The sequence below is a fragment of the Pyrus communis genome, chromosome 2, assembly GCF_963583255.1.
Source record: "Pyrus communis chromosome 2, drPyrComm1.1, whole genome shotgun sequence".
In the NCBI taxonomy this organism is placed as follows: Eukaryota; Viridiplantae; Streptophyta; class Magnoliopsida; order Rosales; family Rosaceae; genus Pyrus; species Pyrus communis.
Window position 1 is genome coordinate 22,634,704 of NC_084804.1, and position 27,955 is coordinate 22,662,658.

Below are 27,955 nucleotides of genomic sequence, written 5' to 3' on the forward strand. Positions count from 1 at the left end.
AATTTAACTTAACGTTGGTGAATTGAACGATGATGACCAGTGGGCTGAAATGCTTTGTAAGTCTTTATAACCTCCAAAATGATGGATATGGCCACCAGTTGGTCTCCTTTTAACAACAACAACAACGATGGATATGGCCACCCATTGGTCTCCTTTTAACAACAACAACAACAACAACAACAACAACAATAATAAGAATAATAATAATAATAATAATAATAATAATAATAATAATAATAATACCCTTAGTAATTTAACTATTTTTTCGTGGAGGCCCATTAACCCCCACCCCTCCCCCCAGTCGTGTTATTGTAATTCCTTAAGCCGGCGTCTCCCAGCTCGTTCTCAGTCTCAACTTTCTTTGGCTCCCCTCCGTCAGGTATCAGGTACTTCGCTCAAAATCTTCTGGGTTTCGCGTCAAGTCACTCTTTTCCATTGCTCTGTTTGCAAAGTTTTAGGTTTGACAACCTTGATTTACTTACAAATTTACACACAAATACGAATGCACTCATTGATTTCAACATTACTATTCGACAGAAGATGGCATGGAGACAAATGTTATTCCACACCAGTTCAACTTCAATATTGGTACCATTTTCGACAGCCGGGTTCATCAGGTTCTCCACTAAATCAAACCCTTACCTAGGTAACCCTAATATTTTGGCTTTCAGGGATTGGTGCCCATGGTTGAATTTTCCATTTTTCTTTGGTATCCAGGAAAGTTTTGAATTTTTTTTTCTGGGTTATTCGAATTCGCTGATTTGCATTTCTTCAAGTATAATAGATCCAATTTTTTTTTCTAGTCGGGTCTCGTTTGGTATATGTTATTGGATTAGAAGGGAGAAGTCTGCTTTGTGTTCATGGATGGAGCCAGGAACATTTTTTGGTGGGGGCAACTTCGAATGATGAAATTAACTTAACAATTTGATACAGTGCTATCAACTTATCGTCCAACAACATGATTTTTGGTAACTGGTGTTTATAAAGGTAAAATTGTACACCATTGGCTAATGGGAAAAGTTACATGGCCAAGAAGGGAGAGAGGGTAGGAAAAGTATAGAACGTGGGAGGGATTATATAGGAAATTATATTTCTAGTTTGATCATTTTTCATGGCAAAAGAAGTTGAGTTATATCCAACATATGCTATCTCCATCCTTGCCTGTATAATGCTCTTTTAATCATCACCTCGACCTTTAATATACCTTGAATGTTAGGAGTTATCCAAGCCATCCCAAATCTAGGCATGAGACAAATTTTGGAAGCTGAAAACAGTGAAGTGGAAAGAAACGGGAAATTAATTTAGGGCTCCTGTAATGCTGTATTTTCAGGTTTTGATAGATAGAAATGAAAACTTTCTTGGGCAGTGAAGAAGGAATGATTAATGAGGTTGGTCTTGCTTGTGTTGCCTCGTTTGTTTGATTTTTGAGGAAGTTGGGGGATCTAAACAATGGCAAGTCAAATATTGGGTTTTGTTGTTCAATGCTTCTTGTATGTAACTATCTGTTTTTGGTGAGGAACTTTTTTCCACTACTTGAAATCAAACTCAGGTTCTGTTCCGTGCCTTTTCTTTGCAATTATTGGTATTGTATTTGTTTATTTGCTTTGCTCTTCTCTGGTGCTAAAAGATTTAGAATATTGAAGGAATGAAAAGTGAATATTTTGTGTGCATAGCTTAGCCCTGTTTTGGGCTAAATTGGGTGGTCTACGTTTTCTTGTTTCAGAATATCAAACATTTGTAATGAAATTGCGTGGCTGTTTTTCTTGCAGTGAAAGTTGGGATACCAGAGTTTTTGAATGGGATTGGCAATGGCGTGGAGTCACATGTAGCCAAGCTTGAATCTGAGATTGGTGACTTCCAAAAGCTGCTTGTCACTCGTACTCTCAGGCTGAAGAAATTTGGTGTTCCTTGCAAGCACGTAAGCAATCTCGTGTCTATGACTTATTATACAGATAGAGACACATTGGCTAGACTTTAACACATCAGAGTTTCTGTTGTTTAATTCTTTCTTGGTATCTGCCTGAGTAATCCTCTAAGCGTTGTTGATGAATGGGTGTGGAATGAGTACCGTGCGTCCTTTTTTTAAAAGACACAAAACGATTATGAGGAATGTGTAAATTTGGCAGTTCATTTCATTAACTCACGTTTCAACAACAACAACAACATAGCCTTAACCCATTAAGTGGGGTCGGCTATATGAATCCTAGAACGCTATTGCACTCGGCTTAAAGAAATTGATAGCCGGTTTCTGTTTTGCAGAGGAAGCTGATCTTGAAATACACTCACAAGTATCAGCTAGGACTCTGGAGGCCTCGAGCACAGCCGTCAAAGCCTAGCTAGTTTAGGAGTGGCATGTCCTTTACACAGATTTGTCTGCTGCAAATTGTGGCTGTCGCATACTTAATGTATTTGAGCGTTGAAAGAAGAGTTTTGCTTGATTTATGTTCAAGTCGTTCGTATCCTTTATTTAAATTTCGTAATAATGTTCATTATATTCAGTCCATAACGTAGCTAGCCAGTTGAATATAACAAAATAATTTGTACCACATTTAGTTACAACATTGGCCGTCACATCTCTCACATATGTGGAACTCACACGCCGTAGAAACTCGTCTTTGACATGCTAGTGAACTAGGCGAGGCATGTGGAAAACAAACGGCATTGGACTCCATACCGTGGGTCCACAAGCATGCCTAGGATAAGCCTATGCATTAGTTCATGCATGCCTAGGATAAGCCTATGCATTGGTTCATTTAATGCCCACCCCTCGCTAATATCCAATTCGATTTCAAAGGCAACCGGGGGAAGAAATCCGCTATGGGGGTTAATTTCAACACAGAAAATGATTTATTGATTAGTGAGTTCAATACCTTAATTTTTATAATTAAACTTATTGTGTGGTTTAACCCGAGTTCCTTCCTCCCCTAATGATGTATAAGGAAGAAACAAAGAGCATCAACGACGTGGGTGTAGTGATTAAATTTTAGGGTAACTTATTTAGTAAAATGCAGAACAAGAATAATATGTGAAAATAAGTATTATGTATTCTTCGTAAACTTTGCTAATATGTTAACAATACATGTAGAATACCTGAATTATGCATGGGTCATTGAAAATAACGTGTGTTATACGTGAAAATTAGGTACTTGCATGTATAAATGTGTAGTTGTACGTTGGAGTTTTAAAGATGTGCACGAAATTTGAATTTTTTTATTAAAAGAAAAATATGTATATAATATGCATACTATACACAAGACTCGAGTGAAGAACAACATCAAACTTTAGTGTGGTGACACAGGTCCAAGCCTGACAAGCTTGTGGCCTTTAGGCTTTTAACTAAGAATCCACCTCAGTGGATTATGAATGTGAAGTCTTACTGACTCATGCGAAAGATCCATGCATGTCGAAGCTTGTGAAAGTCCTTACAGTTTTTTGGCTGCTTAGTTGAAAATATGTAGTAGTACTTTGGGTTTGGGTTGGGATACTCTAATGACAGATTTGCTTGACTAAACATCCAGTGATTTGAGTAGTGATATGAATTAACATACTCCAATATTGGAGTGCTCATTGTACATATTTTTTTTTTCAAAAGAATTTGTATTAGTAAGGGGAGGAGGGAGAGTTCAAAACTATTATATAATTTAGAGGAGAGGGGTTTTAAACCCAGAAGACATTGGACATTGGACACATTCGTGGAAGGAAGGGGTCATTATAATTAGTATTATGGTTTATGAGTTGCACCATAAGGATTTTTGAAATTCCAGCAAGATTTATTTGGCCTCCGACTTCTTGTAATTCCAGCAAGATTTTTCATGAAGCTCAAACGAAGAACCATATCCTTGTGTTGTACTTTTTTAATATACTTTTTTGTTTATGAGTTACACCATAATCACAATTGGCACATGACTTGTCAAACTGATATGTGACAAGGGACAATATATCCTCCACTCGCCAAAACAAAAATCAGTTGTACTTTTCATTTGCTTCATCGCAGAAAACAAAAAACCACCATACATTTTTCTTTTTCAACTTTTCCTTGAAATGCTTGTCAGTGTTAAAATTGATTAAAGATGTATCGCCATCCTATTGGAAATGTAGAGTTGTAATGTCTTGATTTCATTGATTTACAATATTACAAATATATACTAATCAATTGATTTGGAGTACAAGTAATCTTAAGTTAATAGGGATTGATAAGATTTTTACCACACGCTCAAAAGGGTTGAAAACACCTATAATACTTGCAAGAATAACAAGGATATTGTAGTATAAATGGTTATAGTAAGGTCGTTCTCCAAAAGAATTATTAAATAATTTGTATCAAACCAAATCTCAATTAATTTTTTAAAGGCAAATTTTTGGGATGATTGATTTTATGACCTAATTAAATAAAAACGAATTTAATTAAAGAAAGTAGAAAAATCTGCAATATTAAAGATGAGGAGAAAGAAACAGTTTTTAGAAATCAAATTGAGAAAGCACTAGGATTCCGTCGTCACCTTAACAATCCTATATAGTTCTCTCAATTACTTATGACTAGGGGTGGTTCGGTATGGGATATTGAACCAAAACCTTAGTCCCGATTCCCAAACCAAAATGATCAGGATTCCCAGTTTCAAGACCGATCCCAAACCAAATTTTCGGGAATCCCGAAATAGTTTCGGTATTTTCGGGACAATGGGAATCTCGAAATATTTTTGGACTTTTCGGCTATAATAACTTGGCTGTGGCTGTGCAGTGTGCAGAATAGCAAATCTGCACTGCATATCTTGGCAGTGCAGTGATCAAAATTTGGCTGGGTTATAACTTGGCTATGCCTATGCAGTGTGCAGAATAGCAAATCTGCATTGCATATCTTGGTTGTGCACTGTGTATCATATCTTGGCTGTGCAGTGAAGTGATCATCACAATAAATTAACAATCTGCTGCCTATTCTACACTGCCAATCTGCCTATTCTACTACAAATCCATGCAACAAAAATAAATTAACAAATCCAAAACCAGAGTTTACTAGGTTCCTTCAGAAATTCTTCTACGATTGACATAATTTGAGTCAAAGAAGCGGGATATGAACTTATAGTTTACATGTGTGCAAGTGTTCACGTGAGTGAGGATTTATGCATGTGTAAACAGTTTAAAAGCACAAATAATGTCATGCTTTGATGACCATTTCAACAACATTACGTTATGAGCAAAATTTCTTTTACCTTGTAAACATAACGAACTATTCAAATCAAGGTTTCTTTTCTTGTTCTAAATAGTAAAAGAAATCATGATTTCACACCAGGAAGGATAAATCATACACAATTCATATTGGAGATGCATTCGCATAGCCTATAAGAATATATATAACCATAATCGGTTGAAAAGAACGAATGGGGTACCTCGCTAAAATCCATATAAATGAATTCAAGTAGACAATCAAGATAATTGATTTCTATAAAGAGAAACCATCAAAGCTCACAACTAACTGGTAGAAGACAAGGATCCCAAACACGATAAAAAGAGGGAAAACATTTTACAAGGAACAAAGAAACAAAAGTAAAAAAGCTCTGATTGCATAAGGTATTTTAGAAAATATTTAAGTCAGGCTCCCTCCCCCCTTTAACCTCTCATTCCCTCTATATATATTCTAAATATATATTTAAAAATTAAATAATATATATATATATATATATATATATATTTTGGTTTGGTTTGGGATTACGGAAATCCCAAAAACTTGAGACCGATTTTCGTACCGAAATTTTCGGGAATTTCGGTTTGGGATTTTTTTGGTTTGGTTTAGGGAATTTTTCGGTTCGGTTTGGGATTTTTGGGATTTTTTTCCAGCCCTACTTATGACTTATATATGCATATTTTGAAAGTTAGGTTTTCCTAATATATGACTAATTGGACCCCCAATATAGAGCGTATATCAAACATGCAATCCGTTTGTAGTATTCAGATCCAATCTAAACATGTCTGACTCATTACGTTTTGTGAAACCCTCTGAAAAACCATGCAACCCTTAAGACCAATCTAAACATGCATGACTCATTCGTCAATTTCAAGGATCGAACTCCGACCAATATTGCATCAAATTACTTTTCTAAATATCCTAATGGTTGCAAATCATCAAGACACTTAGATAGTTTAAACCGGTTAATAATAACTCAAAAACCTGCATGCATAATATCATAAGCAAATTGAACAAAAACTACATATTCTTACTAAGGCTCGTGTCATCACCCTAGCAAAATGGATTAATTACGCATATTCATACTTAAAATCAAAAGAATTATATTGAAATAATAAAAGATAAAAGAACATCTTGAATGTAAAAGTCTGAAAGTCTGCAAGCTTGGCCCATTTCCTCTCTTTGATATCAAATAAAGAAGAAGGAAAAATAGGGCCAACCAAACTTATTTATAAAATGCTAGAATTCAATATCCTAGAAAAAAGGTCTACCAATCAGACCAGGAAACCAAATAAATCAAAATAAATTAGGAAATCCTAAATTAAATAGTAAAATTCGCACAAAATCTGCACCACCACGTTTTTTACCCCATATATGCTCCAAAACCGGCCCAAGATAGCTGGAATATTCTAAACACTTCTCCAAAAGGCCATGAACGCATTAGATGCCATCTTGGGATCTAAAATTTGCAATTAAGCACAAAAACGTCACTTTTCAATAATGTACACTATTTCCTTATTCCATCACCAGAAAATAACCATTTGGTAGAAGAAAAAAAACCAATATTTTGAAACGAACACACCAAGAGACACACAAACGTCCTCCAATTTGAATCACTCCAACATTGGTCCATTTGGTCATGTTTTGCTCCAGAGGAAGTCGAATGTTGTATATTGAAAAAATAAAGCACAGTATCAAAATTCTACCAAAATAATTACCTAAACATACTAAGAATATGATAAAATATATGATACAAAATCACCTCATTAGGGATTTACAAAAGCTACCTCACAAAATCATAAAACGGATTTCCTACACTAATAGCCCCCCCCCTCTCAAACTTGCCAGTCTCAAAGTGATAAGTTTGGACCTCAGAAGTTCAAAATGTGGCTTCAGAAGCCTTTGGTGAAAACATTTGCAAGTTGATCAATGAAAGGAATGAATTAGACTTATAAGTACCAATCTTCACCAACTCACGAACAAAGTGATAATCAAGCTCAATATGATTCGTCCGAGCATGAAAAACTGGATTGGTTGCCATGTAGGTAGTACTCAAATTATCAAAAAATAAGAAGATGGGCGAACGTACTAGATAATGAAGCTCACAAAGAACATAAGAAAGCCATATAGATTCTGCACATGTATAAGCCAATGCCTTGTATTTGGATTCAACATTTGAACGAGAGACAGTCAATTGCTAGGTGGAGCTCCAAGAAATCAAATTAAGCCATGAAAAACAAGAAACCCTGAAGTGAAGCGACGGGTGTCTGGACATCTAAGCAAATCAACATCAAAATACCCACAAAGCATAGGAGGAACAGGCGAATGTCGAAAAGAGATTCTATGCTCAAGAGATTCTAGCAATAATAAGATGCATGTGAGTAGGTCAAGACATGAATTAAGAGAGATGTTTGACCACATATGCAATGTCCGGATGAGTTAAAGTGAGATACTGTAGAGAGCCTAATAGATGACGAAATTCCAAAGGATCAGAAAGCAAGTACCATCCTTATTGGATAACTGGGCTCAAGAAGCTATGAGAGTACAGCAAGGTTTACAATCCATCATGTTGGTCCACCATATGTAAATCAAGGGCATATCTAATCTGACAGAGATGAAGGCCAACCATAGTAAAACGAACCTTAAGGCCCAAACAATAAAGAAGAGGACCAAGTTCCTTAATTTCAAATTCATGTCCCAAAAGAGCCATAAAGCGTCAGAGAGCCTCAGAATTATTCCCAAATAAAACAATGTCATCCGCATAAAGTAATAAGATAAGGTGACCATGGTGAAAGGTGAAGAAAAAGGGATTACCCAAGCTTTGAACAAAACCATGATGAAGAATAAAAGTACTAAAGCATTGGAATCAAGCACAGGGAGCCTGTTTGAGGCTGTCATATGTAACTTACAAACAATGAGGGGGTTGAGGATCCACAAAACCTAGGGGCTCAACCATAAAGACATCCTCATGTCAGTAACCATGTAAGAATGCATTTTTAATATCCAATTGACGAATAAACCACCCATTTGTGACAGCTAAACTGAGCACAAGGCGAATAGTGGCGGGCTTAACATCCAGATTGAATGTCTCATCATAATCGAACTCATTTCGTTGATGAAAGTCTTTAGTAACCAAATGAACTGTGTAGCACTCAATAAACCCATATGCATGACGCTTAATTCGAAATACCCATTTGTAACCAATTAAATTTTGAGATGGATGAGAAGGAAGAAGAGACCACGTACCAATTTTAATTAAAGCATTAAATTCTTCCCCCATCATTGTACACCACTTAGCAATACCATACGCCTATGTGAGAGCAGGTCATCATGGGATTACTTGTAAAGGGAACGACATTAGAGCTACAGGGCCGTGAGTGGCTGGCTTCAAAGATGGCACTGGAACATGCAAGGGCGCTGAAGTAGGCAAAGTAGGCTGAGTTACTGGAGCAGATGAAGTGAGCTGCGGCCCAAGAGTAGACGTGTTGGGCTGAGGCCCAGAAAGAGCAGCAAGTGCAAGAGGTAGGTTCGTGAGTTCAAGTGGGCCTAGAGAGACAGATGGGCCGTGCACAAAGGAAGAATGACTGGACATCATGGGCTGGGCAGCAGGCCAAGAGACACAGTTGGGCTCCAGGAGAAGGGGTACGGAAGTGGACTAGTCTGTAAGGGTAGCAAGACGCACAAGGGAAATTTATTTCGTTGAAAGTGAATTGGTGGGAGATAAAAAACCGATTGGTCTCTAGGTCAAGGCATCAATATCCTTTAAATTGTAAGTTGTAACCTACAACAACACATTCTTTCAAGTGAGGTTCCAATTAGTTAGTGGTATAAGCGCCTAAGTGCAGCTAACACGCACAACCAAACATATGAAGAGAGGACAAATTTGGGTGACGACCAAAAAGATGAAAAATAAGGACTAAACCAACGAACGACCAAGGAAGGGAGAAGGTTATTGAGAAATGTTGTAGTGAGAGCGGCTTCGACCCAAGGGGAGGACGGGGCATGAGTAGTGTTTAGGATAAAACAGGGTGACAATGGAGATGTGACAGTGTTTACATTCGACAAGACCATTTTGTTAAAGTGTGTGAGGACACGAGATACGATGAACAATCCCAATTTGATGACAAAATATTTTAAATGAATTATTGACGTATTCCATACCACCATCGGTTCTAAAGGCAAATTCAATTGATAATATCCATAGATGTGGATAATGTATATCCAGTGACATTAAATATGTGTAATTTTTGGGTTAGGTAGACCAAATTTTGAGTTCTATTAACAAAATTAAGGTTCCAATCCTAAAATTAAATGCACCGATGAGTATCCCAACTTCTTATTATGTTTGGATATGAAATAACTTTCCACATCCTCCCAAAATACCTGTATATATTGAATTTCTTGTCAGTCGGGACTAAAGGGATTTGTGTTACATAAAATAACGAGCTTCACTAACCCAAAAAGATGGATATACTACCCTCATTTTCTTTATTAATAACACAGTGCTTCTCACCTAAGGTGTTCATTTGGAGGACCTATAAGGTTCTCTTCAATGAGAACCCTCAGAATGATCTGACGATATATTAACTTATAAGCTTAACCTATCCTTCTTATACCTAATCAAAATTCTAACGTACAAAAGGAAAACCAATACCCATCAAACCCACTATCGTCCCCTCACCCTCCAAACTACCTTCTTTCTCATATTTTTCCTCTCTCTTTCGACCCACCCGACATAACATTCTACCCCACCTAACACCAATGAATATATTGTTCGGGTTTTTTCTCCCTTGGTCGGTTGATGGGGGCTTTGCCTTTAGCGAGGTAGAATCAAGCATAGTTATTGGTGGACGATGTGAGCGATTTGTTGGAGAACTGAAGATAAGCGAATGGGTTTGTGGCGAGCAGATGCATTTTGGAATCCAACCTAGCTTCTGAGAGTTGGAGAAGGGTGAGGTGATGGCACTGTATAAGGGAGGTTTGGTGGTGGCGTTGTACGAGCGTGCTGCATCGATTCTTATTTCTAGGTATTTTAAAATTAAAAAAAAAGAAAGTGTTCTGTAGAAAATTATTTTTGATTTTAGGTGTGGAAAGATTATGTGGGGATCCCTACTTAATGGAGGACAAGATATGGGACAATTGATAAAACGACAGAATAAATATTTTGGTGTCAAAATTGCATGTATAATATATTATTTTAAAGGGAATCGCAAGCAGATCAGGACTCATGGTTACCATGAGCCCGTTGGGTTTAAGGCCAAAACCGATCATCTAGACTTCCAAAACCGCAAAATAAAAGTTTGTAATAAATTCAAACTTTTCAATTGTCATCCAATTAATCTCATTTACTTTTGTTTTAATTTCTTAAGGCTTTTTAATTGTCTCAAGGTGTTGCAAATGGCTTATTTAAGTGGTGGCTATTTCCATTGTGACCAATCAGTCCAAAACTAATAAAACAACATTTACGATTTTATCCTAATCTCTGGTGGATTCTAAAATCTTTAGTTCTTCAGGATTTACATGGAAGAGTGAACATGGAAGTGGGAAGAAAGCTTTTTACTTTTGTGTCTGAACATTTTGTGTTTGAACTTTTTATTTTTTATTTTTTATTTTTTTATTTTTATTTTTAAATGGGAATGAGATAGGGAAAGAGTGAACATGGAAGTGGGAAGAAAGGTTTTTGTTTTCTATTTTTTAATATTAGATGAATGCTAAAATCATATTTAGAAGAGGCTTCAATAGAAAACAGCAAAATTTAGTTTTGTGAGATTACATTATTTTGCCCATAAATTTTTTAATTTTATTATTATTATTATTATTATTAGTATTTTATTTTTTTTGTGATAGAAGACTAAATAGTATTTTCACCCTCTTTTGGTTGACAAAGAAAGTTTTATTAATAGGTAGTTTAGATTTTATTTTTATTTTTATATATATACTTTTTCTTTACAACGGTTCATCGATTTTTTTAGCTTTACCTATAGGGATAGAACAACAACAACAACAACAACAATAATAAAGCCTTTTTCCACTAAGTGGGGCTTGAAGATCTACTTAAATTTTCTTAATCATTAACATCATTAGTAAAATTTTTGTATTGTAGCTAGCCAAATGATCCAAATGTTAATTTGGCTAGCTATAACTTCCAACAGATATATTTTGGGATAAGTTAAAATGTTTTGTCTCTTCCTTCTTCCTACATCTCTCCTCTCTCTTGTCTCCTCCTCCTTCTTTGTCCTTCTTTGTCTCCTACTTTTCTTCGTACTTCTCTCTCTTCACCTCTTCTTCTTTGCATCGTTCCTAGATTTATGAGGGTTTTTTTTTTTATGAGAACCATTGGGATTTTTAGTTTTGGTTTTCCATTTCATATTTTTTGAAAGTATTTGTCACATCCCGGCCTAGGCTCCCATCACATCCCAGGCTCGACACCACCGTAGCACGATATTATTCGCTTTGGGCCCCGACCATGCCCTCACGGTTTTGTTTCTGGGAGCTCACACGAGAACTTCCCAGTAGGTGACCCATCCTGGAAATGCTCTCGCGCGAACTTGCTTAACTTTAGAGTTTCAATGGAACCCGAAGCTAGTGAGCTCCCAAAAGGTCTCGTGCTAAGTAAAGATGAGAATATACATATAAGCCTTACAGGATCCACTCCCTTGGGCAATATGGGATGTGACATTATTTGATTGTGATGATTTCGATAAATAAATTTTGAAACCGATCTTGCAAAAATACTGAAATTTTGAAAATGATCTTGCAAAAGTGCAAGATTTTTGAAATTGATCTTGCGAAAGTTCAAAAATTTTGAAACTGATCTTACAGAAGTACAAAAAATTCTAAAACTAATGTCGAAGTGCATGAATTATAAAACTGATCTTGCATAAATTAGTTTTTACGGATCTAAAGTCAATTTGAAATTTTTACAGATTGTGTAGTTTTGAACAAGTCTATAGGAAGTATGGCTAAAGTTTTAACATTTTGGCTTGCTTATTTTTTAGGCTAGATTTGTTAAGGTTTGTACTTTTGTCTCTCCTTGAAATAATTCAAAGGGTAATGCTAGGAAAACCAACTAGTTAGACCAAATTTGTAAACCATGAAAGTGGTTGATGATTGGATTATACTAAAATGTTGATTTACATGCTTATTTCCTATTGGTGATACATCGCATAGTTTGAAATTACTCTAAGAGAATTCTGTTGGCATTCAACTTCAACTTCAACTTCATAAAGTATTTATATATATTTTTTTTATATTTACTTTTTCTTTACGATGGTTCATTGATTTTTTTTTTTTTAGCTTTACCAATAGGGACAAAACCACTAATTATATTTTACTCTAATTCAAAAATAGTGAATTTCTATAAAATATGTTTTGTGTTTTTGTACTGTAGTTAAAGTTAAAAAATTCGATGAACAGCCAAAAAGAAAAAGTAAATATAAAAGACACTAGCATATGCCTATGTCTACACATTTTGTGTCTGAACATTTTTTATTTTTATTTGGACAAATATCAAATAGGAAAGATAGGGGCAGATACCCAAGAGAGTCTTCAAACAGAAAAGGAATACAACCAGGAGGAGGACTTTGCGATTCAAAATAACCCAAGTCATAAGTCAATCCAATCCTCTCTGGTTGCGCATTCAACAACTACAACCTTAACACTACGCTCCAAGGCCGTTTTTGACGCCTCTAGACAACCCTTGCTGCTTCGCCAACGCACAACTTTCACGTGATCATAACACTTGAGCATATATATTTATACTTAGCCTGTCGTACAAGTCACACTAGGTGACTCCGACTTGTGTGCTAGCCTAGATTGATGAGCTACAAGTCCAGTTGTATAGGTCATGTTAGGTGACTCCGACTTGCATACTATTTTATATTGGTTTCACACTTGGCTTACGTTTATTATTGCCGAGATATTATGACATGGCATACTTCAATTTTCGTTGCTCTTGGGCATTGGTTTTTATACCTACATAGTAGTATTATTTTCTGGAAACTATATGGGTTTTACAGCAAACGGTTATAAATCAAAATGTTTTTATTAAAACTTTATTTTTAGACCCACTCACCCTTATTTTTCGCCCCTCTAAGTTTTAGCTGCTGAACGGTTATATCAACGAGGATTCTTAGTAAATCTCAGTATTGGTGGCTACTTCTGAGGGTGTAATCCTTATCCACTCTACTCTACTTTACTTATGCTCTGACGTCACGTGTGAAATGAGTACATTTCCGCTCACCAACGCACTCTTATATTTTGGCACTTTTAGGTTTAAATTTATTCACATTTTCCGCATCACTATACTTTATGTCTTCGTCACCTTCCAGGTGTCAGCCAGCACAGCTCGATTCGGAGTCCTAGTGGACATATTGGGTCGGGGTGTGTCAAAAAGACTATTTAGTCTTCCATCACCAAAAAAAGAAAAAAAAATTGATGGGCAAAATAATGTAATCTCACAAAACTAAATTTTGTTGTTTTCTATTAAAGCCTCACCTAAATGTGATTTTAGCATACATCTACTATATATATATATAATTTAAAATTAAAAAAAAAAAAAAAAAAAAAAGAAAAACCTTTCTTTCCATTTCCATGTTCACTCTTTCCCTATATCGCGGGTCACCTACGAGTCAGAACCACCTATTGTGGTTTGTACGACAAGTTGCCACCAGACTGGGATCCAAGGTGAGCATGCGGTGCAGGAGGTGAACAATCACGTGAAGGCTGGCCCCTAGCCCCAGGCGGGAGCACTAATACCAGGGTGCAGCCATGATGAGCTCTAAATAAATGTGTGTATACCATTGCAATTCAACTCATTCAATCACATAATACTCACCTGAAGTTTACATGAGTCTCCTCAGCATCACACAATACAATTCACAAGTGTAACAACGCAATATTTAAAATGTAACTTATTTACGACATGGCAAGCAAAACATAGTTCCATATAAAAAAATGTTTCTGGAAACCGTAAAGTTTACACACACACACACACACTATAAATATTTAAAATGTAACTTATTTACAACATGGCAAGCAAAACATAGTTCCATATAGAAAAAAAATAAAAAATAAAAAAAAAAAAAAAAAAGTTTCTGGAAACCGTAAAGTTTACACATACGTGTACACACACTATAAAAAGAAAAAAAAAACCCACTTGTGAATTCACAACCTGGTGGCAGCTCCTTCTTCCAACCGCCGCCACCACCATGAGGCTGGGGGAAGAAGTTTTGGGGTGGCATTAAAATCTCCATGCTTGAGCTAAACTGTATCAGTTTCATATTATATTTTACCCTAAAATTTTAATACTTTTTTACGTTTTGATTGTAGGACATGCAGAATATGCTTTGATTAAAAAGTAAGGGTTAATCTCAGTTTATTACCTCAAGTTTCATGGTTTTCAACATTTGGTACATGAAGTTTTTTTTCGTCCCGAAGTCATACCTAAAGTGTTAATTTTGGGACAGTTTGATACATCTGTTAGTCTGGCTGTTAAGTCTTCCGTTAACGGGTGACATGGCGCCCCCGTGGACAATGATTGGACGCCACGTGTCAATATGGGTCCTATGTGGATATTAAAAAAAAATAAACATAAAAAAATTAAAAATTGAAAAAAAAAAAAAAAAAGGCGTCTTCTTCCTCAACACCCCCCGGACCCTCCCTTCATTCTCTCATCTGCACATCTCCATCCAGCCAACCTCTGCACATCCATCCTTCCCTTACCCCACCCCCCGACCCGACTCCGCTTCCAACCTGAGCGCGAACCCGACCAACATTATCTTGGCTCTGACCGTCATTGACTGCATCATCTTTAGCATCAATTTCGAGGGGCTGGTCTGCTGGGGCGGAATCGTCACGCCATCATTTTGGGTGGGCAAGGTGGAAGTGCAGAGGTTGGACAAGTGTAGAGGAGAGAACGGAATGAGGGTTATGGCTCCCTTTACACACGTCATGGCTCGAAATCTGAGCAAACCCCAACCCCAACTCAATCTTTATTAGAATCGGAAGAATTGGGGGAACGGATCTGAGAGAAAAATTGGGGCAATTTTGTATCTTCGTCTGCAAATTTCTCGAATTTTTAAGGTTTGGTTTTGAATGTGATCTGTGTGTGTGTATTTTGGCTTCTGAGTTGAGGCCTCTCTCTCTCTCTCTCTCCTCTTTCCTCTCTCCTCTCTCTTCTCTCCTCTCTCCTCTCCTCGTCTTTGATATTTGGCAATCCTTGGCGTTACGAGATGGTCTGCGAGTGCTGTTGTAGCGGGTTTGGGATACTTGATCCTTTACGGTTGGGGTTAACGACGATCAAGCCAGGGTAATGCCAGTTGGGTTCACGCTCAGTTTGGAAGCGGAGTCGAGTCGGGGTGGGATGAGGGAATGATGGATGTGCAGAGGTTAGGTGGATGCAGATGTGCAAATGAGAGAAGGGAGGGAAGGTCCAGGGGTGTTGAGGAAAAAGACGTCTTTCTTTTTCTTTTTTCTTTTTTTCAAATTTTTTCATGTTTCTTTTTTTAATATCCACGTGGGACCCATATTGATACGTGGCATCCAATCATTGTCCACGTGGGTGCCACGTCACCAGTTAACGGAAGACTTAACAACCAGACTAACGGATATGTGAGACTGTCCCAAAATTAACATTTTGGGTATGACTCTGGGACGAAAAAAATTTCATGTACCAAATGTTGAAAACCATGAAACTTAAGGGTAGTAAATTGATATTAACCCAAAAAGTAGAAAAACAGTAGAATTTGGAGTGAAATTATTTAGAGTAAATTTGCAAGTCATTCAAGTTGATAAAGTCAAAATCTCAACTTTTAATTCTTAGTCTTTGATCGTGACAGTTAAATGAAGGCAGAAGCGCAATGATGGCAAATTGATGTTCTGGATTTGTTTGGACCAAAAGTAATTGAAGATGACGTTTTTTTTTTTGAGAAAAGTTTATTCTACAAAGTTTAAGGGGATGTTCTAAGCTTCCAACGCCATCTTAAACGCTTGATTTAGTGCAGATTTGACTAGGAAGCAGGTTGACCAGTTTACCAAAATTAGAATAGGAATGTATCTTTAAATTATATTATTTTATTTGGTTTTTCAAATTTATTGAGAGACTTATTTTAAATAGAAGTAGCATTAGTCTACACACTTTGTGTGTATGAACATATTTTTTAAGAAAATGAAAAGGGGAGAGAGAGAGAGAGAGAAAAAGAAAGAATGTGGGGGGAGTGGGAGGTTTTTGTTTTTGGATTTTTTTTTAATATTGGAGGTATTTTAACATCACCTGTAGGTGAGGCTTCAATAAAAAAACAGTAAAATTTGGACCTGTGAAATTACATTATTGCCCATCATATTTTTGTGTGATTGAAGACTGAGTAGTCTTTCACCTTCTTTTGGTTAACAAAGAAGGTAGGTTTCATTAATTAATAGAGATTCATATTTTTAGGTCTATTTATATGTTGAGTTTGGAGTCTTTAAGGGGGGCTGAATGTTTTTGGCTTAAGAGCTTTTGGCGATAACACGACACAAAAACGATACAAAAAAAAAGGGGTTTTGTGTCAACACGATAACTAATCGGGTTGTCATTGGGTCACACAATAAGAATCCGTTAATAAAGGGTCCTTAACAGGTTTACACGAAGGTGATACGCAAGTAACCTGTTTCGACATGTTAAGAAAAAAGTTATTTTGATGATTTTAAATTTTTATACTAAAAAAACTTACTATAAAATACAATAGGCATAGTGTATATGTATATATTGTATATTAAATATGTATTATTGTATTATTATTCTATGACAATTTAAAAAATTTTATTTTTATTTATTTATTTATTTTTATAGGTAAAGAGTGAGATTAAAAAACTATAGAACACATTAAAAATAAAAGTATCAAGTAATTTAAAAATAACAAACACATTAAAAATTATAGTAATTAATTTATAAGTGCGAAAAATATGAAAAAAAATATGCAAAGACTCGTGATTGCATCCCCTACACTATGAGTATGGGTACATTGTCGTTTGCATGGTTTCTCATCCTTAAAACGCAACTCCCTTCATTTTGCATATCCTTGAACATTTGATATTTTATAGTAATGTACTAATATTTTTTCATTACGCTCTTATTTTGGGAGCATGTAATAGTTGAAAGACAAATGTTTTTTATTTTTTTTGAAGTAATATTTATATGACAATGTGGTATGTATATACTAATTTAGTTTTATGTTTTTTTTTTTTTGGTCAAATTATGTTTTTCATTTTCATTATTTATTGATTTAAAATGTATTTTCTTTAACGGATAACAGGTCGGGTCATATTACCTAATAATATTAATGGGTTGATTTCGGGTCAGGTCGTATTACCTATTCACTTTAACATGTGTTACATGACACGACCCGTTAAGATATCGAGTATGACACGAAAACGACACAAATGCTAGATCTAATAAGAGTGTTTTCTTAACTTGCCTTAGCATGAATATGTAGTTTCCTTTTTATTTACTTGTGATGTTTTGTTTTTTTTTTTTTTTGAACAAACGATATTATCTACACTAAGGGGAGGGGTGGGCTTAGCCTCACAATTAGCTAGCAATAATGTGGTTCAAATTCGCCTTTGGCGAGAATCGAACCTAAGACCTCTCACTTACAAGTGAAGAGGAATACCACTAGACCGTAATACTAACTGGCTGTTTACTTATGATGTTATGTATGCTTGCTTTGAATTTTCAACCACTGATTTAAAACTATCTATATATGTCAATGTTTAATCACCATTAGGAGGTTTAGACAAGTAATTGGATGCAACTTATGTTTGAATGTCACCCCGAAGTTGGTTAATGCTTCTTGTGGTTGGAAGTTGTAGTTCACTTAAGGAGAATATCACACTCTTAAGTATTCCATGGTTTTCCAAAGTGATTTCACAAAACTTAATGAGTTTTGCATGTGTATACTTGATCTGAATGTCATAGAGATTGCATGTTAGATATATATTCTAGCTTGAATAGCACAAGTTGAATATGCATAAGGAAAACCTAACCTTCAAAACTTGTACGTGTTAACTCATAAGTAATTCACTGGACTACGTAAGAGTGTTAATGGTGATGGATAAACCCTAGTGCTTCATACACTTGATTTTAGGATAGTGCTAATTAGAGGCAAGTATCTTGAAAAACCGCCCCTAATAGAAAGTAGCAGCGAAAAATATTCGCATTCCCCCCCCCCCCCACCCCACCAAAACAACAAAACCCTCCAACCCAGTCATGCAATTAGCCCCAAGGCGAGCCCGAGGAAGAAGTCAAGCAAAAGTCCACGCCCTAAGCACCTGAGTGGATGTGATGCAAGGTTGACAATTAAGTGGAATAAGAAAAGAAAATCAAAATAAATCGACAATTACTTCTTCATGCTATTGCATACGGACACAGATCACCTATGGATCTGAGTCTAGAGATCAATAAATCTGGGCCGTTGAAATTTGATCAAACGACTACAAACAGGAGGCCTCCCTAAAAATTATAATAATTGTAACCGTTAGATCAAATTTTAATGGTCCGGATCTATTGATCCCTAGGCTCAGATCCGGAGAGGATTTGTGTCCATTGCATACAAGCAACTCTCTTTTCCTTTCTTTTCAGTTTTTAATGGTTCATGCTAAACAACTCTTTTTAAATACAAGGAGGAAAATGATTTCTGCACTCCTTCTGTATACTGTTTATTTTCTGTCCGTTGATTCTCCTTTAATTTACTTGATAAAAAGCCAAAATTAAATAGAGGACGAGAAAGCGAAACAAGTGTCGAAATCACTTCCCGAATCAATAAGACGGTGAGCATATGCCGCCTTTCGGGTTAGCCCAAGTGGTGAGATGTTGGAAAATGATTAGACTGCTCATTGCATGAAAAAATGTGATGAAAACCTACGAGTGCAGGTATTTTCAGAAATTGCAAAACACCGAATGGTAAATCTTGGTTTTCATTTGATGCCATTGCGGAGTTTTACAACACTAAGGCAAATCAAGCATGTTTCAAAGTAACCAGATAGATACAATGCATCTAAGGAGTTGAAGAATATTGTAACCGCCCATTTCGGCAAAACTAACTACAGCTTTACACTTGAATAGCTACACAGCATTCCAACTGGTAACCAAGATTTCGCACCTGCATTGTCCGGGATGTTTCAACCCCTCTTCACGAATTGGCCGGATGGGTCACTCAACGTGTGTGCCAAACGGATTGTAAATGGCCATCTTTCCGAACATCCAAATCTTGAAAATCAATCATCGGGTGCACCACGTCTATTCCACATATAGCACATATCATTTGGCTAAAACACGTGCATAAATAATGCTTTATATCTTCATTATGCTTTTACAAACGTCCGGCTGGACACACCATGCAACAATTTCACAAACCCGAGGAAGCTTAGCTTCCCATCTGTGTGCCTAATCCAGTCATGGAGAACCACATGAAGTGGAATGGAAGGACCAAGCCCAAGTTCCTGAATCACAATTTAGAGAGAGTATGAACAACAGTAGTCTCAGTCCGGTACATTACAGATAGTACAGAGCCTTGCAAATCTTTCGTTTCTAGAGGTCGTAAATTAAAAACCAAATCAATATCAAAATCCATGCATAAAGGGCGGATGCTATGAGAATACAGATGCATAGGATGTGCTAATATCTTAGAAATTAAAAAAATCTAGGAATAAATATGCTATGGGAGTATGACCATTCAATTTCAGCTCAACTTTAGTTTGGTCCCTTTTCCATTGTTTCAGTTCGAGCTTTCAAATTTTTTAAGTGAAGTAATGTGATCTTTTGTGCACCATAATCATGCTTTTGTTATCAAAAGCGGTTCATGGTGTGATCTTTCGTGCACCATAATCATGTTTTTGTTATCAAAAGTTATTGCCGTCCATGGTTTACTGACATAATGCATTGACTGCTGATATGATAACAAAAATCAGTCATAGAACAGATGCAGTTGAGCTGACCACATTGCTTCAATTCAAAATAATAGGCCTTGCCCAAAATAAATGTAAAAAACAAGACCAAGGTGCCATTTGAATCAAAATTTAAGCACCAAAAGTACATTTTAGCCAGAACTCTATTTCTCCCACCCTACAGCATTCTTTTAACCAAAAGTATGTTACTTATGAAATGTAACTAGTAAAACAGAAAGTTTAAGAAATGTCAGCAAGTCCAGTTCGTAAGTAAAATACTATACAAGTCTGCAAAATGTGGCATTAAAATTTCAACTTACCGAAGCAAGTTCTTCAATGACAATCGCCTTGTTGCCATCCTTCTCGAATAGTTCATATGCACATCGAGCATGTTGTTCCCAACGATCAAGTGCCTCAAGCTGATGGACACTTAATGCAGCTGCACAGAACTCATCAAAATCCATTCTTCTGTATTGAAGTGCATTTAACTGTCATGGGACAAGTACTAACCAGTAAGTACTTTTATAACCTATTGAGCCTAATACCATAGAAATATTCACGAAAGTAACCAAGTTATTACCGATGAAATGAGATCAGGAATGCGGGACTCCTTCATTGCGTCTGTAGCATTTTTCATCAGGACCTGTCCAGGAAAAAAACAAAAAATAAAAAACAAAACACACTAAATATTAACTTATCTCTCTGTGTGTCTCTGAGAGAGAGAGAGAGAGAGAGAGAGAGAGAGAGAGAGAGAGAGAGAGCAACCATTCTAATATTGTCAAGAGTTATAGTGCCATTTTTGTTTGGCTCCAATAGAGCAAACTGTTCCTTAAGATAAAACAGTTCATCCACAGTCAATGTCTTAGACAAGGCCTGTCACATCAATTTACAGAAATGAAACGTTAAAAGACTGATTAAATATATCCCAAAATATAACGTTTAAAAAAATATATAAAACACACAAACATAAATAATTCAAAACACAACTATGCAAACGTATAGAAGAATAATTTGGATGAAACAATCATCAAGCATTAACTGATAACATCTCAGAAGCCCCTCTTATTTCCTGTAATTATACACATGACCATGTAGAGAAAATATGAGAACAGATAATCAATGGTTTTATTGAGTCATCATTATTTAAAATGGAATACTAATAATTACTTTTCAATTATATATTTTTTAGGAGGTACAAACCAAAATCTCATTCATCAAGAAAACTAACCCCATCATTTGACTTGATATACAAAGTTCTTAAGACCAAGAATCTGATTCAGCATGCAAAATTCGAGAAAAAGTTCTCACTCTTGTCGGTGAAAACATATACACACCCTTAAAGCAGCCTTCCGAAGGGATGATGATCTCATATAAACCTTCATGAGTCTAAATACTAAAATATCAAGTGGCACTTTCACGTCATTATAATTCCGGATCCAAGGATGACCTGCAAAAAATATAAGAATTTAAGGCAATGATTCACGAAAATGATAGCAGAAACTTAACACACTATAGACATAGAAAACTCACTTAGAGCCTGAGCTGCTGTCATTCGTTTCCGAGGGTCCTTGTTCAATAAGCGTTTGACAAAGTCCTTTGCTTCAAGAGATAAAGAGGGCCAAGGTGCTTCATCAAAACTGGGATCAGCTTTCAAGACCGCCCGAAAAATACCAGATTCAGTCCGGGACCAAAATGGACGGCTACCACATAAGAGAATATATGCTATTACACCAATACTCCACACATCAGCCTCTGTACTATAAGATCTATGTAGAACTTCAGGTGCAACATAGTATGCACTTCCAACAATATCATTCAGCCTCTCGTCTGTAAGACAGACAGAGTATTAAAACCTATCCAAAATCAAAAGACCCAGATCAATAATAAAACAAGCTAAAATAAGAAAGGACAAACCTGGTCTGGCAAAATCTGACAAGCCAAAGTCAATGGCTTTCAACTGGGAATTCTCATCTTTGGCGGTATACAAAAAGTTCTAATAACAAAAAAGGAAAAATAGCATTAGGTTCACATAAAGAGAAATAGATTTACAGAGCACAACCGACAATAACAAGTACATCAAGTATAAGATAATAAAAAACTTCCATGAACTTCTAGCTTTCATGATGATAAATACATATCAAGGTATCTGATGGAGAAATACGAGTGGAAATATAAGCCAATTAACTAGTTTTGAATTTTTAGGTGGAATCCCTACACTTCCCACATGAACGCCTTTTCAACTAGCACATAAGATAAAATATTGAACAAGGAAATGTGGTTCAGGAGTCAGGTTATTTCTTCAATTGTTCAAGAACACCTGCTGTAGAAACAGCCAGTGTGGACTACTATTTCAACTGTCACTAAAATATTTCCCTTTCAAGCCAAACAGAACATAATGCCACCTATATGATTAAACTAAAATTTATTGGATTTAGATAACCATTTTGTGTGTGAAGTTTTCATTTCACCTAGCCTGGAACAAAGTGCCAATTTCTTTCCCTTGTTAGAAATAACCACAAAATCTGGGAATCTGGGAACCTAAGGTGTGAACTGAGTAGTAATGACACCCAGCAACAATCTATTGATAGATTGTATGAAATTGGAGGCGCCTAATAGTACTAAATATACTGAAGTAAAAAGATTTTTGTCCAGAAGACAAATAGGTTTTTGTCCGGCTACATGATGATGCTTAATCTTAGTCCAGGAGACATCAACCATGTATACATACCAATCATTTTAAACAGTTGGGTAATTCAGGGGCAAATTGGGAAACTACAGATCCAGTCAATTGAAACATAAGGGGTTTCTATTACAGTCTGTCTGCTGTATAAAAGTAACCATTAGTCATGTTGTTCAATTCCTTGTATACAGTATTGGAGGTTAACGAAGGTGCAGGGACACACTTAAATCTAAATTGAGTTTGTTTCCCTTCTAAACAGAATAGTGCATGCAAGTTTAATCAGCCTCATTCAGTACTAGAAATTTTGAGCAACCCCTTCATTTTGTCACTTGAAGTATCCCTCAAAGGGGTATCTTTGTCCACATTGCCCACACCTGGATCTTCAATAAAAATTTAAGCTTCAAACACACGTCTCATCTGCTAATTAGATAAGAAGAAAAGTAGAGAAATGTTTTTCACCTCTGGCTTAAGATCCCGGTGCACCACACCCTGGAGATGACAAAACGCGACAACATTCAGTATTTGCACCATGACAGTCTTCGCATCATCTTCTGAGTATTTCCCGCCCCTTCAGAAATAACAGATTATTAAGTTAGTAGCAAAAAATATCAGCATCTGAAAGTCCTTATGGAAGATACCTAATTTATATACCTTGAAAGTATTCTATCTAAAAGCTCTCCACCTTCACACAATCTGAAATGTTAAAAAAGATGAATACCATAAAGTCAGATATCTTTAAGAGAGGTAAGAAATCCTCCTGTAAATTACATAAGAAAAAAATAAAATAAAAACGAACAACCTGACCATACAACCATACCAAGCTTAGCAAAATTATAACTTTTTACCCGGTGAATCACTATCACATATGAAAAAGTAAAACGAGATGTAGACTTAAATAGGAATTCGATTTTTGAACTTACTCCATTACTATGTAGACATTGTCACTGTCTTCAAATGCATCATAGAACTTAACTAGATTGCTATGTCCAGTCAAGGCTTGCAAGATCTTGACCTCCCTTCTCACATCCTCGATTGCAATAGCAGTTGTCATCTAACAACAAACAATACATTGTTGTTAGAAGAAATCATAACAAAAAGGAAAAAAAAAAAAAAAAGAAAAGAAAATGCATTAGAAGTAAAATCAACTACCAAAGCCATCACATGTAACACAACATCTCACAGCAATACATTATTGTGACCTTCTGTACAATTCTTTAAGTGTTTCATATCTTATGCTTCCCCTCCAAATTTACTCAGGGAACAGGAAAGTCAATTGTATACCAGTATAACATCACTACTCGTGATCTTGGACTTATTTTAAAGGCAACTCAATTATTTACCTCATCCTATGTACATTGGTCAGCATTTATAATACTCAATTTACTTTTGTTGGTGCACAAAATCAGTGAGACTTTGGAACAACATAAAGTGTCAAGTTTGTGACCTTCGTTCGGTTGCTTTAGTCACCTAGTGATGATAATGTGTAAAGAGATACAGATAGGGAAGCAAACACAAGATGTATGTGGTTCACCCTATGTCCACGGAGTAGAGGAGTTCTCATTAATAGTGACGGGTTTACACAAACACATAAGTTTAAGCATAAACGTCATTGGTGGGTTCTAATGACCAGTTCAAGAACAATAATGACATTAGGGATTCATTGTAGGAGAATCATCTTCTTTTATAGTTGAGGAGTCTCTAGCTTTGTCCGCGGTCAATGTGGAACTCTATGAGCTTTATTCTGACGTTGACATGTGTCGTGCTATGATTAACCTCCTGGTTGGAGGGAAACTCTTGTGCTTCGGCAAAGGTGCCTCAGCAGAACCCCTCAGTGAATCCTTGAAGGTATGAAGTTGACCGATGCTTGGTAGTTTCGGGATTGGTCAAGTATGGTACAAACAACTTTACATGAATAAATTCACACACTATTGTTTGCAAAGAAAATTCCCAGCATATGAGGCATACTTGATGTTTAATAAAGCTACAAAGTTGTCACCTTGTGTCCCTAAAAATTTACTTCTTCCCCCTCTTTCTTTTCTAGGGGACTTTAGGGAAGAAAGCATAGTCCAGAACTAGAAGTCGTCATCTTTTATTCTTTGATGAAAGAGTGGGTAGATTGGGTCAACCTCCCTGGATTAGTGTTGAGTCCCTTCAACCTTTACCACTGGTTAATGTATTAAAAGTGTAAGGCGTGGGCGAGGCGTCCAAGGGATAGACCGGCCTAGGCGTGAGGCGTGAGGCGAAGCCTCACGGTATGTTTTATATAATACAAATAATTGTATAAAAAATAATACTTTGTAAAATAAACATCCATTCTCAATTTATCATTCAAATCCATAGTCGTTCAAAAGATAATATCATCTAAATTCATCATTCAAAGGTAATATCATCCAAATTCATCATTCAAAAGGTAATACAAACAAATCAATCAATCATTCATCCAAATCCTCTTCATCTAAATCAAAATACAAACAAAGAAATCAATCATTCGTGCACCAACAATTTCCAGGTATTCTAGAACCTTACTATGCACCATACTCAATTTATGCATATAGTTAATGAGCCAACAATTTATTAATTTATGCACCAACAACATATTCTGGAACCTTACTATGACCAAATCAGACTCATACTCAATTAGAGATTCCAGTTGAGATATAAGCATCATAGCGCAGAAGTTTTCACCAGGAATCTTGTTGTATATCTGCTCATGTGGTCACATAAATTGCTATGGGGTAATTTCCAGGTATTTTCCTTCCAAGTTGGTGAAACCCTAATAAATTACCATGTACTGTGTGATCTATATACATCCTCTAGTTAGCACCTTCAACAGTGTTTAAAAAAAAAAAAAAAAATCAAAAAACCCTTACCCAATCGGTGTCGTTTTGGGTTTGGGAGGTTAAAAAAAAAAAAAAAAGAAAAAAAAAAGGCAAACAAGGTGCTTGGACGCCTTGAGGCGCGCCCTCCGCCGCCTAGGCGTCTCCGGCAAAGCCTTCTGCCCACTCCCTCAAAACATGGGCGGGAACACTGAAGCCCAGCCTCAGAGGAAGCCTAGGCGCGCCCTGAGGCGAGCCTTTTAAAACATTGGGTTGGGCATAGATATTTATAACTTTTTTCAAAAGAATATACTGCCAATCAAATAGCTTCAATTATTGGTGAATCACCTCATGCTACATGATCATCAAACACAAAACAATACAAGATTAAGTTCAATGTTTCTTTCCTCTTGCAATAAGCGTCTTACAATCTGCTGAGGCTTCTGATGGTTAACCATGTAGAGGGTCAAGATTGTGAAATGTGACCCACCAAAAGGTTTCGGCAGTTTGGATGGCTATAAGCATGGTTACTACTGGCCATTATTGACCGGCTGCTATATGATCTAGTTCAATTATATACCTGTGGGAAGGCCAAGACCACAATTTGGACCATGACTTTTGTCAAAGATTAGGTCCACTCACAACCATTGGACTGAATGCTTTGTTTATCATTCAGAATGAACTGTCACATCTTAGGTATCGACGAAGTGTTATATGGCTGAGAAACCATCACACAAAACAAACAAAAAAGTCTATCATTCCTATTCCCACTACATGGAATTCAATCGGTCACCAAAGATCCACATTTTTGAAAGGAAAAACGTACTTCCATTCCAAAATGTGATTTGAACATAAAATATCCCAACTTGAGTGGGCAAAACCTGGTGTAAACTATTCAGGTGGATCAAGTAGGCCAAGAGATCAATACCTATTATTGACCAAAGTAAAGCAATAAACAAACAACTTGGTCACTTTACAACCCTTTCACTCAAACAACTTGTCTTAGCATATATTTCTTTCATTTAAATAATGAATAATATATCCTATCGAGAACAACTCCACCACAGTCAATTGATATGAATACATGACGAGATCTTGCAAAGATCTTCCTTGTGCCACATTCAACCTCAAAGGACGTCTTCGACCTTAATCAGCTAAGAATTAAGTTTAACACAGTCACACTGTAAACCATCACTCCCTGGCTCCCACCCCAACACAAAAAACAACAACAATAACAAGGATTCAACATTGGCCTAAAGTCTCAGGTTTTACTTTTACCTTGAAGAACGACTAAAATACAATAAATAAAAGAAACCCAAATTTTATCAACCAAGATTAAGTAAATGAGAGCAAGAAAATCCAATCTTTACAAACAAAATATAGATTAACCAAAAATCATACATGCAAATAAGAGCATTAGGCCAAACCTTTGTTTTAGGGATGACTTTCACAGCGACCTGTTGACCCTTTAACTCCCCCTTTTTGTACCTAGCAGAGCAAGTATAACCAAAATGCCCTCGACCCAATTCGTCCCCAACCTCCAATCGACTCGTAACCTCCTTGGAGAACCCAAACCTCTTGTCCAGCTCAACCCCATCTTCCTCCTCTCCGTCCTCCGGTATCGCCACCGAAGCCGATGCCTTTTTGCCCAGCCGCCGTGCCAGCACAGCCTTGATGTGCTTCGCCGGCGACGGAGGCGGAAAGGGTCGCCGGAAAAACCGGCTGGGAGTGGAAGTTGCGCTCTTGCTCCGCGCCGGAGACGACTTCTTGAGGTAATGGGCGGGGCTGGGACTGTAGAAGGGGTAGAAGGGGGACTGGGACTGGGACTGCCGTGAAGCGACGTCGTCCTTGTGGTGAGGGGTGTGGGATGGGAGTGATTTGGGGGCTTGGGACGGATTGTTTGGGTCAATTGGGTCTCTGGGGGAATATGGGTTCTGCTTTGGAGGTTTCGAAGTGCAGGTTCCCATGGCGGTTTCTGTGATTTGAGAAGAGGAGTGAGAGAAAATGGGTGAAAGATTGAAGCTTTAAGGTTGAAAAGCTGATTTATTCAATGGTTATGGTTGTGGCATTGTGAAATGTGTGAGAGTGTAGCTCTAGCTCTAGATCAAGCTCTAGGTTTTTTTGTTTGTGAATGCTTGTAGGTGGTGTTGTTGCTCCACTTTTCTTGTGGTGTCTAGAGAGAGAAAAAGGAGAGAGAGAGCAGGGGATGGTGGAGCTGTTGGAGTTAATAATAAAAGGCAGGAAAAAGTGTAAATGTGCAGAGACAGAGAGAGAGAAAGAGAGAGAGAAAGAGAGTGGGAATTTGTTGAGGACGAGGACGCTGGGGGTGACTGAGGGAGATGGAAGCGTGGGAGTGAG

General features: G+C 36.8%; 2 protein-coding genes across 2 annotated transcripts; one reads left to right on the forward strand and one right to left on the reverse strand.

Annotated features, from left to right (window-relative positions):
* Positions 1-300: 300 nt before the first annotated feature.
* LOC137726789 (uncharacterized) lies at positions 301-2,494 on the forward strand. Its single transcript, XM_068465749.1, has 4 exons — positions 301-379; positions 538-646; positions 1,770-1,918; positions 2,260-2,494. Exons 2-4 carry the CDS (start codon positions 541-543, stop codon positions 2,338-2,340), a joined length of 336 nt encoding a protein of 111 aa, XP_068321850.1. The 5' UTR covers positions 301-379; positions 538-540; the 3' UTR covers positions 2,341-2,494.
* A 16,557-nt stretch (positions 2,495-19,051) lies between these two features.
* On the reverse strand, positions 19,052-27,939 carry LOC137726327 (CDPK-related kinase 5-like). Its single transcript, XM_068465240.1, has 11 exons — positions 27,025-27,939; positions 23,702-23,832; positions 23,433-23,474; positions 23,241-23,349; positions 22,016-22,094; positions 21,632-21,928; positions 21,436-21,548; positions 20,867-20,974; positions 20,682-20,744; positions 20,422-20,589; positions 19,052-19,657 (listed from the first exon to the last, which is right to left on the reverse strand). The coding sequence occupies exons 1-11, from the start codon at positions 27,562-27,564 to the stop codon at positions 19,520-19,522; spliced, it is 1,788 nt and encodes a 595-aa protein (XP_068321341.1). The 5' UTR covers positions 27,565-27,939; the 3' UTR covers positions 19,052-19,519.
* Positions 27,940-27,955: the final 16 nt, after the last annotated feature.

Excerpts from the sequence above, each read along its gene's own strand:
- LOC137726789 (XM_068465749.1), top strand. The coding sequence starts at position 541 with ATGGCATGGAGACAAATGTTATTCCACACCAGTTCAACTTCAATATTG. Across the intron at positions 647-1,769 it reads TAAATCAAACCCTTACCTAG|TGAAAGTTGGGATACCAGAG; the intron begins GTAACCCTAATA and ends TTTTTCTTGCAG. Across the intron at positions 1,919-2,259 it reads TTGGTGTTCCTTGCAAGCAC|AGGAAGCTGATCTTGAAATA; the intron begins GTAAGCAATCTC and ends TCTGTTTTGCAG.
- LOC137726327 (XM_068465240.1), bottom strand. The coding sequence starts at position 27,564 with ATGGGAACCTGCACTTCGAAACCTCCAAAGCAGAACCCATATTCCCCC. Across the intron at positions 21,929-22,015 it reads GTCAGATTTTGCCAGACCAG|ACGAGAGGCTGAATGATATT; the intron begins GTTTGTCCTTTC and ends TCTGTCTTACAG. Across the intron at positions 21,549-21,631 it reads GACAGCAGCTCAGGCTCTAA|GTCATCCTTGGATCCGGAAT; the intron begins GTGAGTTTTCTA and ends TATTTTTTGCAG.